Genomic DNA, 26,754 nt, shown 5'->3' with positions numbered 1-26,754 from the left:
CTTATGTTCAATATATATAAGATTTGAACAGAGAATTTTGGAACACCTAAAAAATTAATAATAGCCTTATGAAAAGAAACAGGCTTCCTAAAATATGAATTAAGAACTTATGGCAAGAAATTCTCCATTTGTATGCTATTGCCACCTGACTGGTGTCATGGAAGTTATATCCATAGAGATTAATGGTAATTCCATTACAGAAAGTGGAACATTTTTTCATTCATGTGAAATTTTGGGTCTGTTTTTTGTCTTGTTTTCATTCAGGCATTTTCTTTCCTTGGTGATGTGGGAGACTGTGCAACCATCTTCTCAGATTGCTCTGTTCAAAACATACTATATGAGAGAGGACAAAACAAAACCAGGAGGCAGAGATGAAATAGTTATTTCCTCTCAAGCATTTTATTATTATTATTTTTACTTTTTGGAAGTGCTATACAGAAAATTTCCATCAGGTGTTGTCAGCCTAGTTTCCCTTTTCTTTATTTCATTTTCTTTGGATACAAACAATACAACAAGACAAGCAACAAACATACCTGAAAAGAATTTAGTGAAATAAATATGTTGTTTTAAAGATCCTGTCAACTCCACTCACTAGAGAATTTGCAGATAAACGTCTCCCTTTTATGAAGCTAATAAAAACATCACATGAGAAAAGCCAGTATTAGTTTCTAGTGGGAATCAAAGGGATTCTCATTCTCTGCTGCCTTTCGCTTAATGTAGTCTTTCATTCCTGTGCAGAATGGCGATGAGACACTTTGAAATGTTAGGGCTTGTCTACGCTGGCATTTTACAGTGCTACAACTTTCTCGCTCAGGGGTGTGAAAAAACACACCTCTGAGCCCTGTAACGTGGCAGTGTAGACAGTGATGGGAAGTATGCCCCTCGTGGAGGTGGGTTTGAGTCTCAACCATGTCCTCAAATTGTGTGTGCGGTATACTAACCTTATCTTTGTCATAGTGTTTGAGACGGTATCTTAGCTGCAAATATTAATTCAAAAGGCAGCATGGGCAGTGTAATTTTACTTTTATGTAATTAAGAAATATTTATTCCACAAAACGGCTTGACTGTAGTATTCCTGCACTTTCGCAGACACTAATGTCCCATAGCATTCCATTAGCTGAAGTCTGATATGTTATGGTATTGATGATCATAAAGAAGGAAATGAGACAATTGTATGTGACACTTTTTTCCACTCGTAAACTATCATTTATAAACAGATGGGAATAGATCTTAATTGAAATATACATTATAGCAACAATGAAATCTCAGTGAAATAACTCACAGAAGATCATTTGTTCTAGTTGAAGCCAATTTTGACATAATTTTTAATTTGTTTCTGTCGACCCCAGCTGATCACTCCCCTTTGCAAATAAATGAGGAAATACAATTTCACACTTTATTTTTCCCAGTTTGGTAGCCTTGTATAAGGGTTTGTTTACAGTGGGAAAATAAGGCTTTGTCTACACTCAAACTTAGGTTAACATAGCTTCGACACTCAGGAGTGTGAAAAATCCACACACTCTGAACACTATGCTTACCTAACCCCCAGTGTAGACACAGCTAGGTCGATGGAAGAATGCTTCTGTCAAGCTACTTACAGTCATTTGGGAGGTGGAATTCCTACAGTAACGGAAAATCTCTTCCATTGCTGTAGTCTGCGTCTACACTATAGGGATACATCAGCATACTGTGGCACTATAGTTATGTCGCTGTAGCATTTTAAAATATGTTAGCTAATATGTTCAATTTGACACATTTTTAAACACCACATAGCACATAGTGTAGACAAAGGCAATGGTGTTTATAAAGGTGTTGGTTGTGGTTAATCCCAGATGAAGATTGTCTTTGTCTATGTAAATCCTAATTGATGTTTACAAGTGCTACCATATTCAAAACACCACTTGTGTTTCCAGTGTATGGGAAATGTTTGGGAAGACTATTGAAAGGGAAAGGTAGCGGACAAAGGTAGCATGACACTAAAAGTTATCCAGCAGGCAACCATTAGAAAATGCAGCTGAAATGAATTTTACAAGCAATTTTTACAATACTAAATCATACTTGTTTCACCATACAGATTCAAAAAGAGTTTCCATATCTGGTCATAAATTACTTATTGAGCAGCAACAGTCTGCTCAATCTTTTACAAAATGTAGAGGAAGGCTGTCCCTTCCCCAAAATTCTTACAGTCAAAGGGCCCGATTCTGTACTCACATTGAGGAGCACTGACTCATGGAAGTAGTCCCACTGAAATCAATGGAATTATTTGTGTGATCAAATTAATGAAGCACTAAGTAGAGAATATAGAACTCTGACATAATGTACACTTCAGCAAAAGGTAGGTTTATCACGTTAGTGCAGTACTGGTTTTTTTGAAATATTTAATTTCTAAATAAATATTAGTACTTTGTGTGGCTTACTAATGATTCAGGGAAAAGAGTCTGTTTTGAGGCAAGACTTGAAAGAGGAGTTTGTAAACATCTCCAGTATTGGAAAACAAGTGAAGACTAGGCATGAGGTGAGAGCATGGAAGAAGTCACAGAAATGAGAGTGGGGAGAGGCTACAAAATGGGTGATGAGGCACAAAGAGCAGAGGAAAAAGAGGACTGCAGAGTTGTGCTTGGTGTGAAAGGTTGGAGGAAACTGAAGAGGGAAGTGACATGGTGTATTGGGATGTACAAACCCTACATGGGGTCAGGGAGGGAAGGAGTTAATGCTCTACAGGAGCTGTGGTTGACTCCTCCCTTTAACATCTGCTAGAAATCAATGCCTGCCCACTAGAATCAAAGGAACAAGAAATCAGAAGGAAGGAGCAGGCTTACTAAGTGGTGGGATAATTCTCTTGTTATGCCTTGGAGGACATGTATTAGGTATTTGAAAATAAAAATCTTCCTTGAAGAGAGAGAATCAGTGGGGCTTCCAAGAGGTGAAGGGACTTGGTAATGGGGAAGACTGGCCAGTCTCCCTAAGGCAAGGGAAAATCTAGAGATCGGTTGATTTCCTGCCCTCTTCCTCCCCCCCCCCCCCGCCCCTTTCTACTAGGGATGTATGAACAGTATACAAGCCTAGTAAATGTGAGAGACTATTAAGACATCCCTGAGGAATTGGGAAAGTCTAGGAATGTAAAAATTTTTGTCCCTTTGAAACTAATGCCCTACTTTGTGTCTAGCTTAAGGTGCTAATACCCTAAGAGTACTGTTTTAACAGGAGTTTTTTCCTGTCTTGTTCTAAATTGCATTTTTCTGTGGTTCCTGTTAGCTGTTTCCTGATAAAGTACCTGCACACGTGGGCAGTGTGATGACTAATACAAGCTTGCAATTTATTGGATCTAATAATAGCAATGTCTTCAAAACTTGGCTATCCTAGTAAGGATTTGATCTGTTGTTCAGTGTTAGGTATAATCTAAAGATGACTGATCTTGCACTATTTGCACTGAATGAGGGACATGTTGCCTTGTATACATGTAGGCCTAAGTTTTCAAATACAGTTAGGGACTTGGAGTGTGTCAGTCTTTAGGTGACTAACCTGAGGTAATATGAAGAAGCCCCCTTTCAAGTTCACTCAGGTTGGTTACCCAAAATAATTTACTTTTCAAAATGTAGGTTGCACAAGAACTTTACATGCACACAAGCTGGGAATGCATGTTTGTATAGGTAAAAATGTTAGATACTGTATTCAGAAGCTGTAATAATATTCTAACACTGAGGAGGCTCATGCTAGTCAGCACATTGACAACAGGATGTGACACTCCCAACAGTGGCACAAGAGTGTGAGTACCAACCTCAGGGCAGACTGTTTAAAAAAGCAGAACTCACAACCAATTTGGGATTTGTGCCCTGCACTAAAATTTCATTAACTAGCTGCAGCAAGTGCAAACTCCTCAGGCACTGTAACAGCCTTAACATAGAGTCATAGACAGTCCCCTTGGATTCTCCAGTCTATCTTGCTATGCAAGTGAGGGTGTCTCTGTGACAGATGGCCCTTAAGACAAAGAATCGCAGCAATATTCAGGTTACTCCTAGCCCTAAAAGGTCAGTTGTGCCTTAGATCTCACACCAGACAAAGCTTGTAACCAATCCTGTAATAAATCATATGAAGATTTATTAAATAGAGAAAATTACAGAATTATTTACAAGGCTAAAGCAAGTGAATGTAGAAACATGAATGAGTTAGTCTTAGAATTTAAAAGGTAATGGAGGTTTTTGTAATCAACAGGTTCTGTTTGTCCTTTAGGGATAACCCCAGGCTAACCAAAGCAGTGAAAGCCCACCTCCTCAGAAAGCAGCCCATGGAAGCTGGGAAAAGTCAGAACTTCTGAACCAATAAAAAGCCAAGGATCTTTTCCCCAAAGGGAGATGGTGTAAAAGACTGAGGGGAAAAGTGTTGCTGACTCTCCCAATCTTCAGATGGGGAACCCTGGGGGGGTGGAAATTGAGGGCTCAGCCAGAGCTCTCAGCTTATCCTCAGTAAATGCCAGTTTCTGCTCATACCAGGCACCCAAAACTCTGCATACTCCCTTGGAAAAATTTGCGGGGCAGGAGGAAAGAAAAGAATGCTAGGCCAGAGATGATCCTTGCTAGAGCAGGAGCCAAGTTCTTAAGAAGAAAAGAAACAATGAGTGATCTGGGTAATGTCGAGGCATCCTCATGTGTAGACTTTTAATCCTCCCTTGTGCAGAAACCCGATGGTTTTGAAGGGATCTCTATGCTGCACCCCTCTCTTCTTTTCCAAATGGGGTAATTAAGTACTGTAATCCTAGCTACTATGTTGGCCCTTCTGTAGGGGGACTTATTCATTGGGGGTGGGGAAATGAGGGAAGGTGGCCTTGTGGAATCTGGTATACTGCTTGTAGTAATTACTTAGTCAGTTCTTCCTTACAGTTTTCTTCCTTTTCTTTCTCCATGATAGTATTCTTACCCCATTAGGGCTGAACTGTGGGCCTTCTGTGTCTAACTGTGTTTTGTTGGCCCTTTAGATTGTAACTATTGCTCTCATTTGAGTAAGAGGGTTACTTGGGTTTCCATTAACGCTTCCTGGGGTGGACTAACACCTGCACAGAGTTCAGTCGAGTCCCACCAAGGATGAAACAAGGCTTTTACTTGTCCATCTGTAAAAAGGGATACACATTGTTTAGTTATGAGAAGTAACTAATGTAAAGGCAAAAAGTACCCTGCATATGAAGTGTAACAAGTTTAGGTGGAGCTGGGAAAGGCCTATCAATTAGCACATGGTGCTGAAAAGTTTGTGTGCACTGACTCAACTGGAAGGCATGTATGGGCCTGCAAACTGCATCTATAAAGTGAAATAGCACTCTGTATTTTTCAGATCTGTCCTAGAGAGCTATACTGGTATAGATGGGTTTTCACTGGCAACTTGATGCAAAAGCTTTCTTGAGGAAGACTATATAAGAGCAGCTGGCAATTTACTTATCCATCCATACTCTCACACCTGTGTATAGCTGAATCTAAGAAAAGATATCAGATTACTTTTTCATTCGTGGTTAGTTAAATCTGAAAGGCCTTGGGGTATGGGGAAGGGAGAAAGAGAAGATGACATCCACGCTCTCCACTGCTTATGAAAACAAAAGGTAACAGAACTCTTTGGAGCCCAGCTGGCAGGGATAGGGGGTCATGCAACAGGGAAGTGCTCGTTTTATGGCTGTACTTCTCTATCCACCCCATTTCCCCCATCACTTTTTGTGAACTCTGCTTTATCTAGCGTGGGATGGGCTAGGAGTAGACAGATCTCATCTCTCTGGGATGTTGCTGCCTGCCTACTTTTGACTGCTGAGGACCTGAGCCTTCTGGGTGGTGAGCGGCTTTTCCATACATCCTCTGTTCCCATTGACAGAGGGTTGAGGGACATCTGCTCTTGCAGTCTGCTCTGCAGGGAGTTGCAGATGCTCAAAACATCTTGAGATCTGGCCCCTTGTGGGAGAGTCTACCAAGTAGTCCTGCTAATGAACCATTTTAGATATGGTTTTGTTAACAGAGAGCATTCAGTCATGAGTCAGGCAGCAACATGAAACTCAGAACAACTTAATCTTATTTGCCTTGTGGTTATTGAACTGTAAGAGTTAAAAGCTTTTCTCTGCAATCATGAGAGCTAGAATTTTTTTTTTTAAAGAGTGAAATTCTCATGAAATTAGCTGGTTATAAGAAAATCACCAAATACTCCAAGACTCATGATTGCCAAGAGTTGACAATACTAGACTTACATGTGCACAGCCCCATAGAGTTCACTGAAAGATTGGGGTCTGAATAAGGACATTAGAATTTTGGACCATGGAAAGAAGGAGTTTTCAATCCCCAAAACCAGTAAAAAAAATACTTCCATTAGTTTGTCTCCTCCTCTGCCCCCCCCCATATTCTAATGGAAGCAGCAGTCATTGATTTATTTTAAACAAGCATCCCAAACATTTTATCATTGGATTAGTGCATTAGTGCCTGAAAGTGAATCATCACCAGTGAAACTGACTAGTCTATTTTAATTGTCCACAGGGAAGTTCCACCAGTAAACAAGGCAGACTTTAGAAATTCTTTGAGTTGTAAGAGCTCTGTATAAGCTTGAAAGTTTGTCTCTCACCAGCAGAAGTTGGTCCAGTGAAAGATATTACCTCACCCAATTCTTCTTTCTAATATCCTGGGCGGGACACTGCTACAACATCCGATGAAGAGAGCTGTGGCTCATGAAAGCTTATGCTCAAATAAATTTGTTAGTCTCTAAGGTGCCACAAGTCCTCCATTTCTTTTTGCGAATACAGACTAACAGGGCTGCTTCTCTGAAACCTGCTACAACACTGCATACACTAATATGTAAACTAATTTTATCGGTATGCAAATTGCAATATGTTAAGGTTATCCCTTCTTGAACTGCTGCTTTACCTCCCAGGGAACTGCTTTTTAAAATTGGCTTTAAAATAGAAGATGTTGTTCCATCTGGTTTATCTTTCTTTTCTCCTGCCCTTTCGGATACAGTTGGGGGGCTACAACCTTGAGCGCCAGCAGCTTCATTTTCATTTTAAAACGGAAGCTACTTGGCGTGCAGTCGTCAGTATCTTGCAAACTGAGGCTTAAAAAAGCGCCCCGAGTATCAGTCCCGTGGTGATAAAACCATGCGAGCTGGCGGGGTGGCTGCAACAGCCGCCGCAGGGGACAGAGCTGCAGCACGGGGAGGCGAGGCGCTCGCCCGGGGCGGCTGGCTGGGCTGTGATGGGGGGACACGGGTGGCTGTCCGGGGCCAGGAGCCGGGGGCTAACCGCGGGGGAGCGGAACGCCCTTGCGCCCGGTGGGGGAAAGCTCCACCCGCAGAGCAAAGTACTCAAAACAGCAGCGTCCCCCGGGGGGATGGGCGGGACTTGGCATGCAAATGAGGGGGCGGGCCCAAAAGGTAGGGCCTTAGAGGGGCCAAGCCGCAGGATGCTATGCAAATGAGGGGGCGGGACAGGGCCGTCGTTGCGGCTCCCTCTGGACCGGCGGAGGGTGGCCGCGGACTCCACGCCGGCGGTTGGCAGCGCCTGGCGCGAGGGTGAAGCGGCCGCGGAGGGGCCCTAGCGGAGGGAGGCGCCGCCAGCCGGCCGTTGAGAGAAGCCGCTGGCGGGAGGGAACATGGCGAGCGCGGGCAGCGCAGCGGAGGAGGGCGCCGGCGAGGAGGTAACCTGGCCGGCGACGGGGGTTCCCCGGGGCTCCGCGCCCCCCCCCCCCCGACCCGAGCGGGGGGGGGTCCGGGTCCGCGCCCCCAGCCGCTGCCCTCCGGCGGGAAGGCCGGGGCCGGCCAACAGGTGGGGAGAGCGCGGGCAGGAGGCGCCCTGAGGCGGCGGCGCGGGGAGGCCCGCGGACATCGCCGGCCCCTCTCCCCCGGGGAGTCCTCGGCAGGGCAGCCCCAGGGCGGGCGCAGCGCTGCTCGGCTCCGCTCCGGCACCTGCCCCTGCCCCTGCGGGGCTGTTCAGACGCTCGGTCTCCGCCGTCCGCCTGCCTCTATCCGTCCCTGCTGCCGCTTCCCCTCTCCCCCCCCCTCCCCCCGGGGATGTAGCGCTTCCTCTGGGGGCTCCGTAGGGCGCTGCGGGTACCGAGGCGGCGGCGGCGGGGGCGGCGGGGTCGGCGCCTCGCTCAGTGGCCGTGGCCGGCGCTGTAGAATCGCTGCCAAGCGGGAGCACAAGCCGCAGGGAGGGAAAACGAAACTTGATGATGAAACTGACACTCCTTGTATTTCACTGCCCCAGTGGTTCCCTGTAGGCGGCTTAGAGGGGCGTGGGCAAACAGTACCCCCTTCTGCCTGAGTCACGCACCTCCTTTTGTTATAAGCCGTAACTTGCCTCCTCTACTGGTTTTAGGCGTTTTGACTAGTGAAACTGACTATTCAAGAGTCATGATAATTTGCACAGACTTTCCTGTTCTGCTACGGAGGGAAACATTGCAAACCAGAAAGAGCAGGCGGACTTGTGGCACCTTAGAGACGAACAAATCATAGAATCATAGAATCATAGAATATCAGGGTTGGAAGGGACCTCAGGAGATCATCTAGTCCAACCCCCTGCTCAAAGCAGGACCAATCCCCAACTTTTGCCCCAAATGGCCCCCTCAGGGATTGAATGTATCGGAGCATAAGCTTTCGTGAGCTACAGCCCACTTCATCGGATGCATCGCCCGCCCTGGGGCTGCCCTGCCGAGGACTCCCCGGGGGAGAGGGGCCGGCGATGTCCGCGGGCCTCCCCGCGCCGCCGCCTCAGGGCGCCTCCTGCCCGCGCTCTCCCCACCTGTTGGCCGGCCCCGGCCTTCCCGCCGGAGGGCAGCGGCTGGGGGCGCGGACCCGGACCCCCCCCGCTCGGGTCGGGGGGGGGCGCGGAGCCCCGGGGAACCCCCGTCGCCGGCCAGGTTACCTCCTCGCCGGCGCCCTCCTCCGCTGCGCTGCCCGCGCTCGCCATGTTCCCTCCCGCCAGCGGCTTCTCTCAACGGCCGGCTGGCGGCGCCTCCCTCCGCTAGGGCCCCTCCGCGGCCGCTTCACCCTCGCGCCAGGCGCTGCCAACCGCCGGCGTGGAGTCCGCGGCCACCCTCCGCCGGTCCAGAGGGAGCCGCAACGACGGCCCTGTCCCGCCCCCTCATTTGCATAGCATCCTGCGGCTTGGCCCCTCTAAGGCCCTACCTTTTGGGCCCGCCCCCTCATTTGCATGCCATGCAGTGGGCTGTAGCTCACGAAAGCTTATGCTCTAATAAATTTGTTAGTCTCTAAGGTGCCACAAGTCCTGCTTTTCTTTTTGCGGATACAGACTAACACAGCTGCTACTCTGAAACATTGCAAACCAAGAAATAAATAAATGCAACAATTGGCAGGGCTACTCCAGAACAGCTGTAGTACCAGCTTTCAACTCTTTTATAACTTAAAGTCTAGTCTGTTTACTCTTTAAAGGTACTAAGTGGGTACAGGGAAAATAAGAGGGGACTGGGGATCTTCCCTATTAATCCTGAATATTATGTCTTTCATCAGAGAGTGTTTACTAATTTAATAAAAAGAAAAGGAGTACTTGTGGCACCTTAGAGACTAACAAATTTATTAGAGCATAAGCTTTTGTGAGCTACAGCTCACTTCATCGGATGCATTTGGTGGAAAAAACAGAGGAGAGATTTATATACACACACACAGAGAACATGAAACAATGGGTTTATCATACACACTGTAAGGAGAGTGATCACTTAAGATAAGCCATCACCAGCAGCAGGGGGGGGAAGGAGGAAAACCTTTCATGGTGACAAGCAGGTAGGCTAATTCCAGCAGTTAACAAGAATATCAGAGGAACAGTGGGGGGTGGGGTGGGAGGGAGAAATACCATGGGGAAATAGTTTTACTTTGTGTAATGACTCATCCATTCCCAGTCTCTATTCAAGCCTAAGTTAATTGTATCCAGTTTGCAAATTAATTCCAATTCAGCAGTCTCTCGTTGGAGTCTGTTTTTGAAGCTTTTTTGTTGAAGGATAGCCACTCTTAGGTCTGTGATCGAGTGACCAGAGAGATTGAAGTGTTCTCCAACTGGTTTTTGAATGTTATAATTCTTGACGTCTGATTTGTGTCCATTCATTCTTTTACGTAGAGACTGTCCAGTTTGGCCAATGTACATGGCAGAGGGGCATTGCTGGCACATGATGGCATATATCACATTGGTAGATGCGCAGGTGAACGAGCCTCTGATAGTGTGGCTGATGTGATTAGGCCCTATGATGGTATCCCCTGAATAGATATGTGGACAGAGTGGGCAACGGGCTTTGTTGCAAGGATAGGTTCCTGGGTTAGTGGTTCTGTTGTGTGGTGTGTGGTTGCTGGTGAGAGTACTCCCTGAAAAAGCACAAGAACAAATCCGCACAGACACACCCCTGGAGCCCCGACCTGGGGTATTCTATCTGCTACCCAAGATCCATAAACCTGGAAATCTTGGACGCCCCATCATCTCAGGCATTGGCACCCTGACAGCAGGATTGTCTGGCTATGTAGACTCCCTCCTCAGGCCCTTCGTTACCAGCACTCCCAGCTATCTTCGAGACACCACCGATTTCCTGAGGAAATTACAGTCCATTGGTGATCTTCCTAAAAACACCATCCTAGCCACTATGGATGTAGAAGCCCTCTACACCAACATTCCACACAAAGATGGACTACAAGCCGTCAGGAACAGTATCCCCGATATTGTCACGGCTAACCTGGTGGCAGAACTTTGTGACTTTGTCCTGACCCATAACTATTTCACATTTGGTGACAATGTATACCTTCAAATCAGCGGCACTGCGATGGGTACCCGCATGGCCCCACAGTATGCCAACATTTTTATGGCTGACTTAGAACAACGCTTCCTCAGCTCTCGTCCCCTAATGCCCCTACTCTACTTCCGCTACATTGATGACATCTTCATCATCTGGACCCATGGAAAAGAAGCTCTTGAGGAATTCCACCATGATTTCAACAATTTCCATCCCACCATCAACCTCAGCCTGGACCAGTCCACACAAGAGATCCACTTCCTGGACACTACGGTGCTAATAAGCGATGGTCACATGACCACCACCCTATATCGGAAACCTACTGACCGCTATTCCTACCTACATGCCTCTAGCTTTCATCCAGATCATACCACACGATCCATTGTCTACAGCCAAGCTCTACGATATAACCGCATTTGCTCCAACTCCTCAGACAGAGACATACACCTACAAGATCTCTATCATGCATTCCTACAACTACAATACCCACCTGCTGAAGTGAAGAAACAGATTGACAGAGCCAGAAGAGTACCCAGAAGTCACCTACTACAGGACAGGCCCAACAAAGAAAACAACGGAACGCCACTAGCCATCACCTTCAGCCCCCAACTAAAACCTCTCCAACGCATCATCAAGGATCTACAACCTATCCTGAAGGATGAGCCATCGCTCTCTCAGATCTTGGGAGACAGACCAGTCCTTGCTTACACACAGCCCCCCAATCTGAAGCAAATACTCACCAGCAACCACACACCACACAACAGAACCACTAACCCAGGAACCTATCCTTGCAAGAAAGCCCGTTGCCAACTCTGTCCACATATCTATTCAGGGGATACCATCATAGGGCCTAATCACATCAGCCACACTATCAGAGGCTCATTCACCTGCGCATCTACCAATGTGATATATGCCATCATGTGCCAGCAATGCCCCTCTGCCATGTACATTGGCCAAACTGGACAGTCTCTACGTAAAAGAATGAATGGACACAAATCAGACGTCAAGAATTATAACATTCAAAAACCAGTTGGAGAACACTTCAATCTCTCTGGTCACTCGATCACAGACCTAAGAGTGGCTATCCTTCAACAAAAAAGCTTCAAAAACAGACTCCAACGAGAGACTGCTGAATTGGAATTAATTTGCAAACTGGATACAATTAATTTAGGCTTGAATAGAGACTGGGAATGGATGAGTCATTACACAAAGTAAAACTATTTCCCCATGGTATTTCTCCCTCCCACCCCACCCCCCACTGTTCCTCTGATATTCTTGTTAACTGCTGGAATTAGCCTACCTGCTTGTCACCATGAAAGGTTTTCCTCCTTCCCCCCCCCCCCCCCGCTGTTGGTGATGGCTTATCTTAAGTGATCACTCTCCTTACAGTGTGTATGATAAACCCATTGTTTCATGTTCTCTGTGTGTGTGTGTATATAAATCTCTCCTCTGTTTTTTCCACCAAATGCATCCGATGAAGTGAGCTGTAGCTCACGAAAGCTTATGCTCTAATAAATTTGTTAGTCTCTAAGGTGCCACAAGTACTCCTTTTCTTTTTGCGAATACAGACTAACACGGCTGCTACTCTGAAACCTTAGTCTCTAAGGTGCCGCAAGTACTCCTTTTCTTTTTGCGAATACAGACTAACACGGCTGCTACTCTGAAACCTACTAATTTAATGTTCATGTTGTTTTTGTGAAAACATGAAGTATGAACATATAAGAATAGGCACTGAAGAAGCTGTTGGAATCTCCTGATTCAGTACAGCGCTGCATTGGTTTTCATTTGGCTCACGTTTTGAGGGCTAGAAACAACTTCAAAACAAACACACAACCGAGGTTCTGGAGCATAGTTCTGTAACCAGGGGTGGATTTGGCGTGACAGAGGGGCGGACACTGAATTTTCCCCTTGGACTTCACTGCTTTTAGCCTTTGCTTCAGTTTTTTGTTTCCTGTCTTGCTGTGGTTTGCGTTCTTTCTCCTTGATTCTGTTATTCTCCCTGAAGTAAGAGGAATTATTTTATCTTGTGTGACACTAGGTGTTCTCATCTATATAAATATCTAACTTTTTGATTTCTGCTAAGCTCTTTGCTCCAGTGATATTTCATGGCAGGCCAATTATGAGTTGTATTTTTAAACAAGCACTTTCTTGCATTAGTTTTAAACATATTGCCTTTCAATTTAATTGAATACCCTACTCTATTCCTATGGTTTATACTGTTCTTTGGATAGCCGCCTCACTTAATCCCCTCTCAACTAAATAGTCCTAATTTTTTTCACACTCTTCAGACAGCCTCTCCATTCTTCTGATTACTTTATTTCCTGTTTCTGGACTTCTATGTCTGCTGTAACTTCTTTTGAGATTATGGAACACTATTCCAGGTGAGATCTACCATTTTCTTCTAATATTTTTCTATTCCAGTCTTTAAACATTCCAATATTAACTACTTTTTTGTGATTCCCACTGACTTTCAGCAAAAGCTTTAACTGAACTATCTACAAGGGTGCCCAAGTTAGCTTTCTGTGTAGTTAATTCCTTTTAGTCCTCCTGATTTCCAGCTTAAACTTTGATAATACTTCATGTTCCTTTCTGTTGGCTTCACTTTCTTTTTCTGAAGGATCCCTATCTAGTGGTAATCCCTTGACTTTTGTCATTCAACCATACTCGTTCTCCTCCCCCAACCCCTTGCCTGCCTTGTACTCGGCCTACTTACTCATACCACAGCAGTCACAAGGATTTCAAGGCAGTTCTGCTAGGGAAGCACAGATGAGCCTTCTTACAAAGGGGAAGAGAGCTTGGGTAAATGTGTACCTATGTTGTTTTACTTTTCATTGCCCAAGATCTCCTCTTCCTCCTTTCCCCATTTGAAAATGGCATCTGGCCCATCTGCAAGTTTAGAAAACAAAGGCACTGATGTTTAACTGCTCACTTAAGTTCTAAAATGTTAGAAAATTAGTATGACAAGGTGGTTGAGGTAAAATCTTTTATTGGACCAACTTCTGTTGGTGAGAGAGACAAGCTTTCAAAAGGTGTAAGCTCAAAAACTTCTCTCTCACCAACAGAAAGTGGTCTAATAAAAGATATGACCTCACCCACCTTGTCTAATATCCTGGGACCAACATAGTTGTATAGAAAAATAGTAGGATAGTCAGAATTACATAGTCTACTTAAGATCAGTATCCTCAGTTTCGATAGAGGTGGAAGAAAGATGGTATCCACTTTTCCGTTCTTTGGCTCATTGGATTAGGCTGCTGGGACCACTTGGAGTTCTTTGTTCCCCTGAATAGGGCTGTCCCTCTCATCCTCTTCAGTAACCTTGCTGAAACTTTCATGGAGGTACTCTTTTGGGGCGGGCGGGGGGGGTGGGAATAAACCTGGGGAAATAGTTTTACTTTGTGTAATGACACACACACTCCCAGTTTTGAAGTTCAAAAACAGACTCCAACGAGAGACTGCTGTTTGGAATTAATTTGCAAACTGGATACCATTACATTAGGCTTCAATAAAGACTGGGAGTGGATTAAACAAAGTAAAACTATTTCCCCATGTTTATTCCCCCCGCACCCACTGTTCCTCAGATGTTCTTGTCAACTGCTGGAAATGGCCCACCTTGATTATCACTACAAAAGGTTTTTTTCCTCTCCTGCTGGTAATAGCTCATCTTACCTGATCACTCTTGTTACAGTGTGTATGGTAACACCCATTGTTTCATGTTCTCTGTATATATAAAATCTCCCCACTGTATTTTCCACTGCATGCATCCGATGAAGTGAGCTGTAGCTCACAAAAGCTTATCCTCAAATAAATTTGTTAGTCTCTAAGGTGCCGTGAGTACTCCTTTTCTTTTTACTCTCAGTCAGTGGCTCTGGCCCTCCAGGCAGGACAGAGCAATAGCAATCAGATAGTTGTTAGCCTAGTTTTCTGGCTAAGGCAGACAGGAAACACAGTCAATGGTTCTGGCCTTCCAGGTGGGGAGAAAAGTAGGCAATTAAGTAGTCTGTAGCCTCACCTCCTGGCTAAGGCAGACAGCACACACAGTCTAGGGGCTTGGATTGGGGTTGGCAGGAGGAGTTGGGGAGGATCCAAGCCCACTCTACTCCACCAGGCCCTAGCCCAGGGGCCCCTGTCAGTGGCAGGGGATCTCACCGTTGGGTCAGCAAGGATCCTGCCAAAATACATACTGCAACAGCACAACCTGACCAAAGTCTGGTTCCCCTGGGCTACTTCCTACCCTAGTCCATTGGTGTGGCTCTGTAGCTTGCAGGTCCTCAGTGTCCTTGGGGTAAGTGGTCTACAGCAGTCCCAGCAGCTCCTCTCGCCCTCCTCAGACGGCAGGGTGTCTCACCTCAGGGTCTAGTTCACAGTCCTACAGAAGGCTAAAGACATCTGTCTCATTCATTGTCTCCAGGCCAACTGAGCTTCCAGTACAGGGGGTGGGGCTGGCTTAGCTTCACCCTCCAGGGAGAGTGTAGTGGTCCCTCTGTCTCAGGCTTGGAGGAGGTCACTCCACCTCACTGCAGCACATAATGTTTTATTTTTGGAAATTCAGGATATATTTATTAGTTTACACCAAGCATAATTGCTGCATTACATAATTCATAATGGGAGTCAATAACTCGCCCATATTTAAATTCTGTACATACAAGGGCACACTATTTCATCATATAATGCTACTGTTGTCGACTATTAAAATGCTTTTTTAAGCACAACCTCTCTCAGCCATATAGCTCCATGGTTGGCTCTTCTAAAAGCTCTTGTGTCTGGCTGTTCAGATTTAGCATACAGCCAATCCACCTCACCCTCTGCCTTCCTGGTAGTCTTTTGCCTCACACATATTGTTGCGTACTGCACAATCAGCTATGATGATGAGGATGTTTGCTTCACTGAGATCCAATCTAGTCTGTTACCACTGCCAGTGACCCTTTAATCTACCAAAAGCACATTCAACCGTCATCCTGCACCTGCTGAGCTGCTAGTTGAATCTTTCTTTAGTGCTGTCAAGATGGGGAGTGTACAGCTTCAGGAGCCAGGGAAGCAAAGGGTAGGCTGGGTTCCCTGAATCACTGTTTCAACCTTGTCAATGGGAATGCACCGTTGGGGAAGAACAGTATCTCTGCTTGCAGCTTTTGGAAAAGTTTTGTGTTCTTAAAGATGCAAGCATCATGTACCTTCCCTGACTAGCCCACATTGTCATTAAAGTACCCTCACTGATTCACTAGGACTTCCATAACCATGGAAAAATACCAGTCTATATACTTACTAGCAAGGTGGGATGCTGCCAAAATAAGGCTGTGTGTGCTGTTTATGCCCCAGTTTGGGCACCCCATTGCTGAAAATCCATCTACTCTTTCCTGCACATTGCCTAAAGTCTCGGTCATGAGCAGGTAGGATATGTTTAATGGCCTTGCACACTTGGATGACAATGGTTCCCCACTGGATTTTTGAACTCCAAAGTGAGTAGCCTCTGACCGATAGCAATCCAGCATTGTGTGACTGCCGAAGCAGTGGTCAGTCTGGTTTCCTTGCTCTGAATGCTGAGGTGGGCACAGAACACAGATCGAGGAATGTGGCCTTTCTCATCTGAAAGTTCTTCATCCCTATGGTGCAATCCCATCTATCGGTGCTTGTATCTTGGGCCCAGAAGTGACAATGCACCATGGATAGCTATTCCAGGAATGCCAGTAGCAACATGCTATTTTTATTCATTGTGTCCATTAATATCCAGTCATTGTGGTTGAACATCACCTCTTCCTCCTCCTCGCACTCGCTGTTGTAGTAATACTCATTGAAGGTACGCAACTACAATAGAATTACGCATGCTGTATTAACAGTTATAAGAATTGTGCTGAGCTGTGCACGGTCCATGCTTCTGCTAGAGAGATGGCAGAGACCAAAAAGCAACATACAGTACTGTGGGAGTTTTAAAAAAGATGCAAAAATTATGGGATAGAACAATCACTATGCTATGTTGAAAGTAGTATTGTGGGAATCCCTGGGCAAATTGCTGGTTTTCCAGAAAGCAGTGTGAAAATATCCCATAAGACTTTGTGCCATATGGGGTTGCGCAGCACGCTGGGATACCTCCCTATGTGCTCTGCAGTTTTCATCAACCACCCAACCACTCGTGCAGTAGCGCCAATGCAAGCAGCCAAGTGTACGCGCACATCCAGGCCATATCTAAAAGTCAGCGGCTATATGCCAACGTAACTTGCATTAACCAAACTTTGTAGTGTAAGCATGGCCTTAGAGTTCAGGAATACAGATGGAAAATGCACTTCAGCGTTATTGGACTTATTTGTTAGTGAAGGCTAAAGTTTGCAAAACAGTTTCATTGTTTGTCGATGAATCCTGCATTCTGTGGCACACAATTCCAAATGCTTCTGTTGATCTGAAGTTTTCTACGTATGTTCTCCACCAAAGAATCTTATGAAAGTTGAAGAAAATCCAGATAGCCCTATAAATCTTGAAGTGGAAAAATAAATCTTTTCCTACTATTGCATTTTCAGTGGGCAAACTATGAAATCTCTGAATACAATGACAGGTTTCAGAGTGGTAGCTGTGTTAGTCTGTATCAGCAAAAACAACGAGGAGTCTTTGTGACACCTTAGACTAAAATAAATTTGTTAGTCTCTAAGGTGCCACAAGGACTCATTGTTTGTGCTGAATACAATGAGTAATCTCTCTGGACTGTGTCTGACCAAAATTGGGGGAGAAGGAGAAGGGAAGATGTTTGTATAATAAAGCAATTGAAAAGTTGTTAGATGCATATGAGTGTTTGTTTTTTGTTTTGTTGTTTTTTAATAGGAGAGTCTAATGTGCCCTTCTTGTCTTCCATTCTCTTCATTCCACCCCCACCCCATTGCTTAGTTTGACAAGCATGGGGATTGCTGCTTCAACAGTTTGTAGGAGTCATACTAAATATGTCAGTGAAGAGCAAACAACACAATCATTTTCCTATTTCCCCACAAACTTTTTATTGAGAAAATGGTGGATGTTAATAGTCTCAAAATTCATAATATTGGGGTCTGTGTACAAAACTTAACATTTTCTCATCCTTATATATGAAAAGTATCTAAAGCTGTGATACATGCCCACAAACGTTGTGGAAGAGATTTTTGTTTTTTGTTAAAGGATGCAAAGGCACCTATCAATCACTGAGAGGCTTTAAACCTAAAGGGGGAAAAAAGCTTGCAAAAATTAACTCGAGGTTACAGAGAATCAACTGCAAACTTTAAAAATGGAGTTGTGTTGATATTAGAATTACTTTCTCCACTTGCATATTCTTTATTCTGAATTCCTCTTCACAACTTCTGCTGCTTTCTATAAATAAGTACCTGGGAATTTATTTTACAGTTGCCAAGATAGGTTGATAGCAACATAAACAGTTGTGTTGCTGTTTTATAAACCCAGTACTGATGAAAATCTATAATCTAGATAATAACAGCAAAAATTTGTGGATTTTTTCTCCTGCCCAGTCTGCTTCACCTCTCTGTTCAACAGGTGGATGAAGATGTCCCCTTTTCAAAAATAAGAAGGAAGACATGCAGAAGTTGAGTACTTACCAGCTTGAAGGGAATGATATGCAGCCTGCCTAAATTAAATACACAATGGCCACCTTAGATATGTGTTTGCAGCTATTTCCCAAACGTAAATAGTTAACTTCCAGAGAAGTATGTTGGAAAGTCTTTGGTGTGTGAACTATAACTATTTGTGGAATGTGACAGACTTGTAGTGCTGTAGGATTCGAGTCAGAAGTTAATTTTCCTGACTTTTTAATAATAAACTGTCATTAATACTCTGTCAACATAGCTTGTTGCGTTTAATTTCCTAGTAACTTGAGGATGCTCTATTGCATCTCTAAATTATTAGCCCAGGCTATGGTGTCTTTTTTTTTTTTTTTTTTTTTTTTTTAAACCAACAGGAAGCATCCTCCTATTCTAACTTAAATAGGCTTTGACAGAAGAAAGTTCTACTTTAAGGACCAGGTATAAAATGGAGATGTCTTCTCCCTACTCTAGTCCAGGGTAAATCTAATGCAAGATTTTCTTCAGGTGCCAAATATGCAGGAAGAAACCAGGCACCAGTTCATCACAACTTTGCTCCTACATTCCCCAGTCTCTTTCTTGACATGGTTTGGAAGCAGGCGCAAATATAATATAAAAGGCGATACTGCTTCTGGTGCTGCTAAATAATGAGCAAATGCTTAATATTTTAGCTGTTATCTCAAAAATATAGTAATTATATGTTCCTGAAGCTAATGTTTATGGTTTTGAAGCCCGTCTTTTAGAGGCTTTCAAGAAGCTAGATGGCTGGATTAAAAACTACATTAATAATGGAAAGTATGGGTAGTACTCCAAAACTCAAGTGTAAGACTTCTGGACACAGCAGCTGGTGCTTGGAAGTCCAAGCATTCAGAATTTGGTCTTCTTTTAGGTAGTGATTTCACTAGTGTAACAACTTGGAAAAGAGATCTATAGATGAAAATATACATCTGCATAAGACATCTGTATATATGCGAACTTGTAAGAGAACATACTGTATACTGTCTTCCACTAAAACAGAGAATCATAGGACCTTAACGTTGGATACTCCTATATGGAAAATGTAATATTGAAGGAGTAGTTTAAGCACTTCTCTGAGAAGAGAAGTTGGATAATCTTTAGAAATAACTTTTTTTTTTTTTTAAATGAAAATCTATCTCACTTGGAAAGATGTACTTAAACCTTGAAGTGTTTTTCTATTGCCCAGACAGAGCTTAGAACAGTGGGTCAGATTTGCCTACCATTAAGTTTACTCTGTGCTGCCCTGGCATTGCAAGGAAGACTTAAAGCCAACTTAACTAGTTACTTGGAGATTCCTTTTCTATAGCGGGATCTGTGGGCACCTATGCCACCTCCCATTGGCCTTTATGTAGGAAATGTGCCCATCCACAAAGGAGTGTGGTCAAGATGTGTCTGGCTGCTATAATGACCTTTTATGGCCATAGACATTCAGTTTTAAGGACTGAGTGGTGAGCTGTAAAAGTGGCTTACGGACACATCTCTTAGGCCCCAGACTTGTGCTAAACACAGCTTGGCCTGTTCAATGAATCTATGTCTCTAGTTCTAAGAGTTCATCTACATAGCAAATTTCGCCTTTTTCAAGGGATGTTGGTGTAACATGTCCAAGTGGAGCAGGGTATAAGCATGTTGGTGTGTGATGAAACGTGCTATATGGACTGACTCTGAGAGGTGGCATCTGGACTGGCATCTAGGGGTGTGATTCCATTGCTCATGTACACATTTGCTCCTGAATCAGGTGGGTATTGTACTCGGCATGGCTCACTCATGCCTCTCCTGCCACTATCTGTGCTACCAAGGCTACACTGCTACTTATACTTATGCTAGCTTGATGAGAGCTAGTGTGAATGTGTGTACACGAGCAAGGGAATTGCAACCCTAGCTCGCAGTGTAGACCTAGCTAAAGAGTGAACAGCTCCATTCGTTTTATTAAAGTGACCACCAGAGCACAATGATAACTAAACAATTCAGCAAAAAACATGCCAATTTATCCATTGGCTGGATGCAGTAGAAAAACTTTAGAGTCTGGTTACAGTCTTTGTTCTCCACAATAATTTAAAGTGTAGTGGTAGAATCCTACATGCTAGGCTTTCTCTCCTTTATACTCATAGGAAGGCAGGCACAAGTAGCTTGCTTGCTTAGCCCTAACCCAGAAAAGTGATGGGAGAGAAAATAACCACTGCTGGGATTCCCTCCCCAGTGGGTTGGAGAAGCGAGAAACAGTCACTGTGGGAAAGAGAGGTTTTAAGGGCCTGGATGCTGAGAGAGAAACAAGTGCCACTTGAGCTTTTTCCCATGAGGGGAAGTATGTGGGAATGCTTTCGCTAATGCTCCTGACTTGGGTTGGACTGGTCCAGAATATTTGTAGTGAGTTTCAGGCCCTGCTTAACTGGAGAAACTTGGACTTTTTCTCACTTGTAGTGCTGAACTCATACCAATGGAGGCTGCTCTCAAGGTTGTGCATTAGCCCAGTGGTTCTTAACCACAGGTATGCATACCCCTGGGGGTACACCGTGGTCTTCCAGAAGGTACATCAATTCATCTAGATATTTGCCTGGTTTTATAAGAGGCTACGTAAAAAGCATTACCAAAGTCAGTACAAACTAAAATTTCATACAGACAATGACTTGTTTATACTGCTCTATATACGATACACTAAAATGTAAGTACAATATTTATATTCCAATTGATTTATTTTTTAATTATATGGTAAAATGAATGTGCTGTCACACTTTTGTATTTTTATGTCTCATTTTGTAAGGAAGTAGTTTTTAAGTGAGGAGAAACTTTGGGGTAGGTATGTAAGGCAAACCAGACTCCTGAAAGGGGTACAGTAGTCTGGAGAGATTTGAGACTGCTTTAGCCTATATATCCTGCTGCTTGTTTTGTTTGGCCCCTTCTGATGTCTCACTGCAGCACTAAAGTTGAGAGCCGTAGATAGGGAGAGTGTGCCCCATATTTCCCCCTGTCCATGGGGAGGAGTGGAGAAGAAAGGTAAATTCTGTAGGGTTGGAGCAGAGTGACAAAAGTAAAATTTACTTACATATATATAACTTTTCCATCTTGGAAGTGGGCATGTGGTGCTTCATGATACAGTATAGCTGGGTTATTCCTCCTCATTTTCAAAGCACAGAGGCTCCCCAGCTGCTGCTTTTTTTTTTTTTTTTTTTTTTTTTTTTTTTTTTTTATAAACTCTCTTTAGCTTCAAGTTATATGGTCAGACGGTGGAGCTGTTCTGAGGACTAACTCCCTCTCTAACTCCAGCCAAGCACCCAAACTGAGAAGACAAACCATAAATTCTAATGAATAAACATTACAGAAGATTAGCCATCCCCAGGCAGGATACTTTATCTACATATATATTTTTTTATAACAAAAAATGACCAGACACAAGGTATCCTCAATATTTGAAAGGAGTAATATTTACAAGCGTGCATGCTCTTTCAGCTCAGCACAAGGATACCAAAGAAACAATCATCTGAGAGACTCTGCATAATCTGAGCAAGCCCCCCCCCTTTTTTTTTTAAACTAGAGGGGGGATGGCACATAATGGATGGGTATTCCTTTTTGTATTGCAGTAGTGTTACAAATAAATGTTTGTTAAATCATTCCCAAGACTGAGGGTTACAACACACTGCAAAATTCTAGAGCTGCTTCTCTTAATGGATATTATTAACATTGCTTTGCGAAAGATTCTTGCAGAATTTCAGTAGGATTATGATGACTGTCAAGTTTCTTTTTCTGCCTGATCAAGAAAAAAGCATAATAGGGCAGACTTCAGCATTTGAATATGAAAAAAGCATTAAAAAAGTAAAAGGCTATCGGACATCAAACAACTTTCATATCTGAGATCAGTTGTTGGAAACCTTAAGGAATATGATCAATAGCACTGTCTCCTCCCAGGAAAAAAGAGAATTTGAAGGCTTTAAAGTAATTGTGAACTTTAGTAAAAATAACACTTTTAAACTCCAGAATCGTGCTCTGCCTTAAGGTTGCATCAGATTTTTCAGGGAAGTTTTAGAAGCTACATTAAAAACCACACATTTGAGAAGTCAAGCAGAAGTTTACATAACTGCAGTGTTATAGTAATTCAGTGTTATGAGCTACAAAATTATTGTTAAGAAACATAAACCTTACATTGAGTACTAATAAAAAAAAGCCCACACGCCTTCAAAACAAATTGTTGTATACTATGTTTAAATATCCATTGTCCAGATGGAAGGTCTCCAGCATGAAAAACATGCAACTCTGAAAAATCCAGTTAAACATATCTGCCTATGTGCTGCCAATTGACACTTAACACTGAAGTAGCTGACACTATTAAGCTGTGTTCTACTGAGCTTAAACAAAGTCTGTCTAAAACCTTGAGAAAGAAAGATTCAGTGTCTGTGTTGTGGGGGTTTTTTTTAATGTAATTTGGATTAAAGAGCTATATATGGCCACAGCTTGCTTTTATCAGTGGAAAATACAAAAAAAATAATCTGTCTCTTCTAAAATAGACTGGCCATAGGGCAGTTAGTTTGACAGTCTTGCAGAAGTAGCAGCAGGATGACAAATCTAAAATAATATGGCTGTAATGAATGCAAGACATGCTGAATACAATAGATACTGTACACCATGTTATATATCTACTGAACTTGTTTAATTTTAAAAATTTTGTATAGAAAACTTATAAAAAACTTACAAAAAATTATAACTGAACTCCAAGGTAGGACTGTTAGCTCTTGCCTCAGATCTTATGTTGGATCTTTGTTGTGTTGTAAAATACTTTTTGTAAGTCTTTTTTTGCTATATACAATGTTCTTTTAAGCCTAAGAATTGTATTATAGTTCTGAATTGCCTTACTGTCTCTGAGTGTAAGGGCAGGACAAAAGTGGTAAACAAATCCAGTTGTTATAGATTCATAGATACTAAGGTCAGAAGAAAAATCACTTTGAAATTTCTGGCTAATCCATCTTCTACTCTGCCTCAGTTTACCATAGGGTTGTGTGCTGGGAAACAGTTCAATAACTGTTGTAGTCTTCCAGGCTAATAAACTTGATCAGCATTACCAGCATGTTAAGCAGTTCATTTCTAAGCTACAGTTACATTATTAATACAGTTAAATGTCTGCATGATCACATACCTAAAAAAAAAAATAAATAAAAAACATTGAGGTCAGCGAGGGGAAGGAGTAAACTTATATTTGCCAGGCAGGAATTTGACAATGATATTGCTTCTTGTAGACATATTGCTGCAGATGAAATATAAATTCAGGCACAAATAGCCTGAATCTTTAATTGTTCAGCTATTTAGTGCTTAGATACTGTAGTGCTAGGCACACTAGAAATGTTGTGATAGACATTAAGAAGTGGTGTCTCACTCTTGGTTTCCTTTTTACCTCTAATCACCCTTTAAATTTAAGATTACTTCTCCTCTTTCCTGTTTTAAGAACTGTGCTTGTTTCATATACCAATTTCTTCTGTTTTACACTGTATTGTTTCTCTGGTCTGTAACAGGTCCTTGTTACTTAGGAAGAGCCAAAGATGATTTCAAAAGTGCTTGCTCCTTCCCTTTCCCATTGTCAACAGCTGGCTGATGGACATATCAGTCTTCCCCCTCAACCCCCTAATCCACTTTTGTCCAAAGGTGCAGGGACTTCATGAGGTTTTGTATCAACTATTATTATGAACCAGATAGGAGTGATACAGCACTCCTAAAAGGATTGATATGATGCAGGCTATTGATGGTTAGAGTCTCCTGTTGCTACCAGTGACATGAAGTCCCCAAATTTCATCTTCTGACTTAACCCCTTATTTTTTAGAAGGTCTGCTGATTGTTTCCTACCTCCACTGGGCCAAATCTACTCTGTCCACTCTCTTCAACTAGAGAAAAACATAAGAGGATTTAGGCGGCAGCTCTGTGAGGATACTCTGGCGTCTTTAAAATATGACAGTCACAGAAGTCTCAACCTATTGTTGCAGTAAAAGTACAAAGAAAGCAATCTTCCAAACAGTTACATTTTCTATCTAAGTAATCACATAGCCCTAATCATGTTATCAGCACACCAGACCAGTTTTGAGTATGGCAAGGATATAATGAAGAATCTGATAGCAACTGATTTTGTATATCTTTTGGGTTTATTCATTGTACTTCCAACAAGGATTCCAAAGCTCACATGAATTGCCCATTACGTGGATGGAGAAGCAAGAGGGCATGGGAGCAAATGCATTAAAAACCCGCCAAAAGAAAATACACTAGATTGGTTCACAGATCCCTAACTTTACCAGAGCTAAATGCACAGAGCTGATGAAATCAAAGCAGATACATAATCTGAACATCCACAGAATTTATTTCTGATGTTTTGATCTTTACTATAACAGGAATTGCTATTAGTGACAGTTTAATGAAAGGGGCATCATCATGTATTACGCTGTTTGGGGGCACGGTTGGTGAAGAATTGAAGTGAAGGGGACAGGAATAACAAATCAGGAGCTCATAAAAATTACTTTACAAAAATCTATTAAATAAGTTGATAAGTTATTAAACACTATCTATATGATTAATATGCCTTTGGAATGCTTCTGATGAAAAACACTTCTGTGATGGATGTCTGCAGGACTTACAAGGGTTTTTATTCTCTCAATGCTTCTGCTCTAAAGTTATTGCCTGGGCTGATTGCTTTTGTTGCTCAAGAGTTGGTTCTTCTCTTAACCAACTACATATTCTAAATGGGGCACCAGTACCTTTTTGGCATTCTTCTCTAATAGCTTCTTGAAAAGACACACTCTAAAAAGTGTACATATAGGTTGTAAAATCATTATTTTCCTTACTGCTGTGTCAATTTGATTTTTAAATGTGTTTTGCACCCCACCAATAAAATCTCGAGTGTCCAGTGGCATTGTGGAAGTTACTTATGCATTTCTAAGAGAGTTATTGTAGGGTTTTATTTGTCCTCTTCATCTTGTTGTAAACAGGTTGGCTCAGGACAAATGTCATGTTAATCCCTTATTAGAAGGAGCTTCTCTAATTGTACAGAACTTTAGCTTCTAAGTATGTTGCTGTTTCAATATTGCAGGCAATACTGTTGGCTGGTCAGAAAAAAGTAGTCTACAGAGACTCTCTTTAAAGCTCCATAATGGTGACATCGTTATCACATAATAGGATTGCAGCAAGAAATGCATCATGACAAGCCTTTCTTTTAAAGGGAATTAAAATTGCGGGGATAAAAAAACTTTTAAACTATTGAGCACCAAGAACTAGAATTTCCCACTGCTAAGTGGTACTAAATATGTGGTGAATAATATAAGTAGAGCATTTTTGTGGATACATGTATCAACAAAATGGCTTAGTTTTCTATTTCTGCTTCCCGTGTTTGACAGGAGATGGCCAATACCTAAGCTGGTAATGTTAATGTTCTTTTCATACTTGATTTTTCAATTTGTTTCTGCCAGTCGTGAGCAAAGGCATCCTTTCTGAATCACACTTGTAGCATATTAAGTCAGTTTATCGTCTTGTTTGGCAGTTACCTCTGAAAAGTATTAATAAAAATTATAAACTGACATTTTTTGCTCAAATGTCTCTTCATATGTACACTTAAAAAGGAAACCTGACTTTCTAATGCCAGCTGGTTGCACTATAGGAGATTTGTGGGTTCAAATACATCACATGAAGGAGAAATAAAGTTATTATGAGTGGTTGGTATTTGTGTTGCTATAGATTTAGCCCAAGATGCACATGTACAGCTGTTAAGTAATTTCTACTGTTTTTCTTGGTAGCTTTAGAAATCTAAAGAAACTGTGAGCATGTGTAATTGGTTAACTGGTGTAAAGTTCAGGACAGGCAATGAGCTCCTCTCCTCAGCTATTTATATTCTAGCCTCCTTTTCTTTTGCCAAGAAGTAGTCTGTCAGCTTTACCCACTCCCTCCTTTGTAGTCATGCTACAAATCAGGTTTTCAATTCACAGTTGCAAAAGACATAACTCAAACCACCATCTCCTTATCCCTCCTTGTTGTGTGTCTAGGTGACATTTCTTGAACTCATTCTCTCATAATGTGATGTAGTAGCTTTCTTTTCTATGTAACTTGCTTCTGTGTATGTTAATTGATACAGTGCACAACCTGCTGCAACTACCAGAGATTAACAATTAAAACTCCTTTTTTCATACTTGGTGACTTTACTTGTGACCAAGTTAACATTAGTAATAGAAGCGCAGCAACATTTTGGAGGGGGGGGCTACAAAGCAGTTGTATTAACAAGCAATGCTTAAAAAAATCATAAGTTTAATGTACAATAGGATATGTTTAAAAAAAACTTTACCAACAAGTGCTTCCTTGGCACAGATGGGAGGATTGAAAGTGACAAACTGTGGCCTGATTACTAACTGTAATTATGTCAGACTAGTTGAACCCGGTGCCTTATTATGTATTAAACTAAAGGCTGAAGAGCAACTTCTAATAAGCTGATTCTCCAA

The 26,754-nt window shown here is 42.6% G+C and overlaps 1 protein-coding gene across 4 annotated transcripts in view; it reads left to right on the top strand.

Annotated features, from left to right (window-relative positions):
• TTC39B (tetratricopeptide repeat domain 39B) overlaps positions 1-26,754 on the top strand; it is a 171,019-nt gene that overhangs the window by 25,535 nt on the left and 118,730 nt on the right. Inside the window, exon 1 of one of the 4 annotated variants that reach the window (XM_038403043.2) lies at positions 7,460-7,649. The exons of 1 other annotated variant lie outside the window; for it this stretch is intronic. In XM_038403043.2, the coding sequence (XP_038258971.1) occupies positions 7,605-7,649 (45 nt within the window). In that variant the 5' untranslated portion in view covers positions 7,460-7,604. Of the gene's footprint in view, positions 1-7,459; positions 7,650-26,754 lie in introns of those variants that run through there. 2 more of the 4 variants (XM_043514790.1, XM_043514789.1) reach the window with 2 other exon arrangements.

The sequence above is a fragment of the Dermochelys coriacea genome, chromosome 5, assembly GCF_009764565.3.
Source record: "Dermochelys coriacea isolate rDerCor1 chromosome 5, rDerCor1.pri.v4, whole genome shotgun sequence".
Classification (NCBI taxonomy): Eukaryota; Metazoa; Chordata; order Testudines; family Dermochelyidae; genus Dermochelys; species Dermochelys coriacea.
This window is presented reverse-complemented; position numbering and strand designations above follow the sequence as displayed.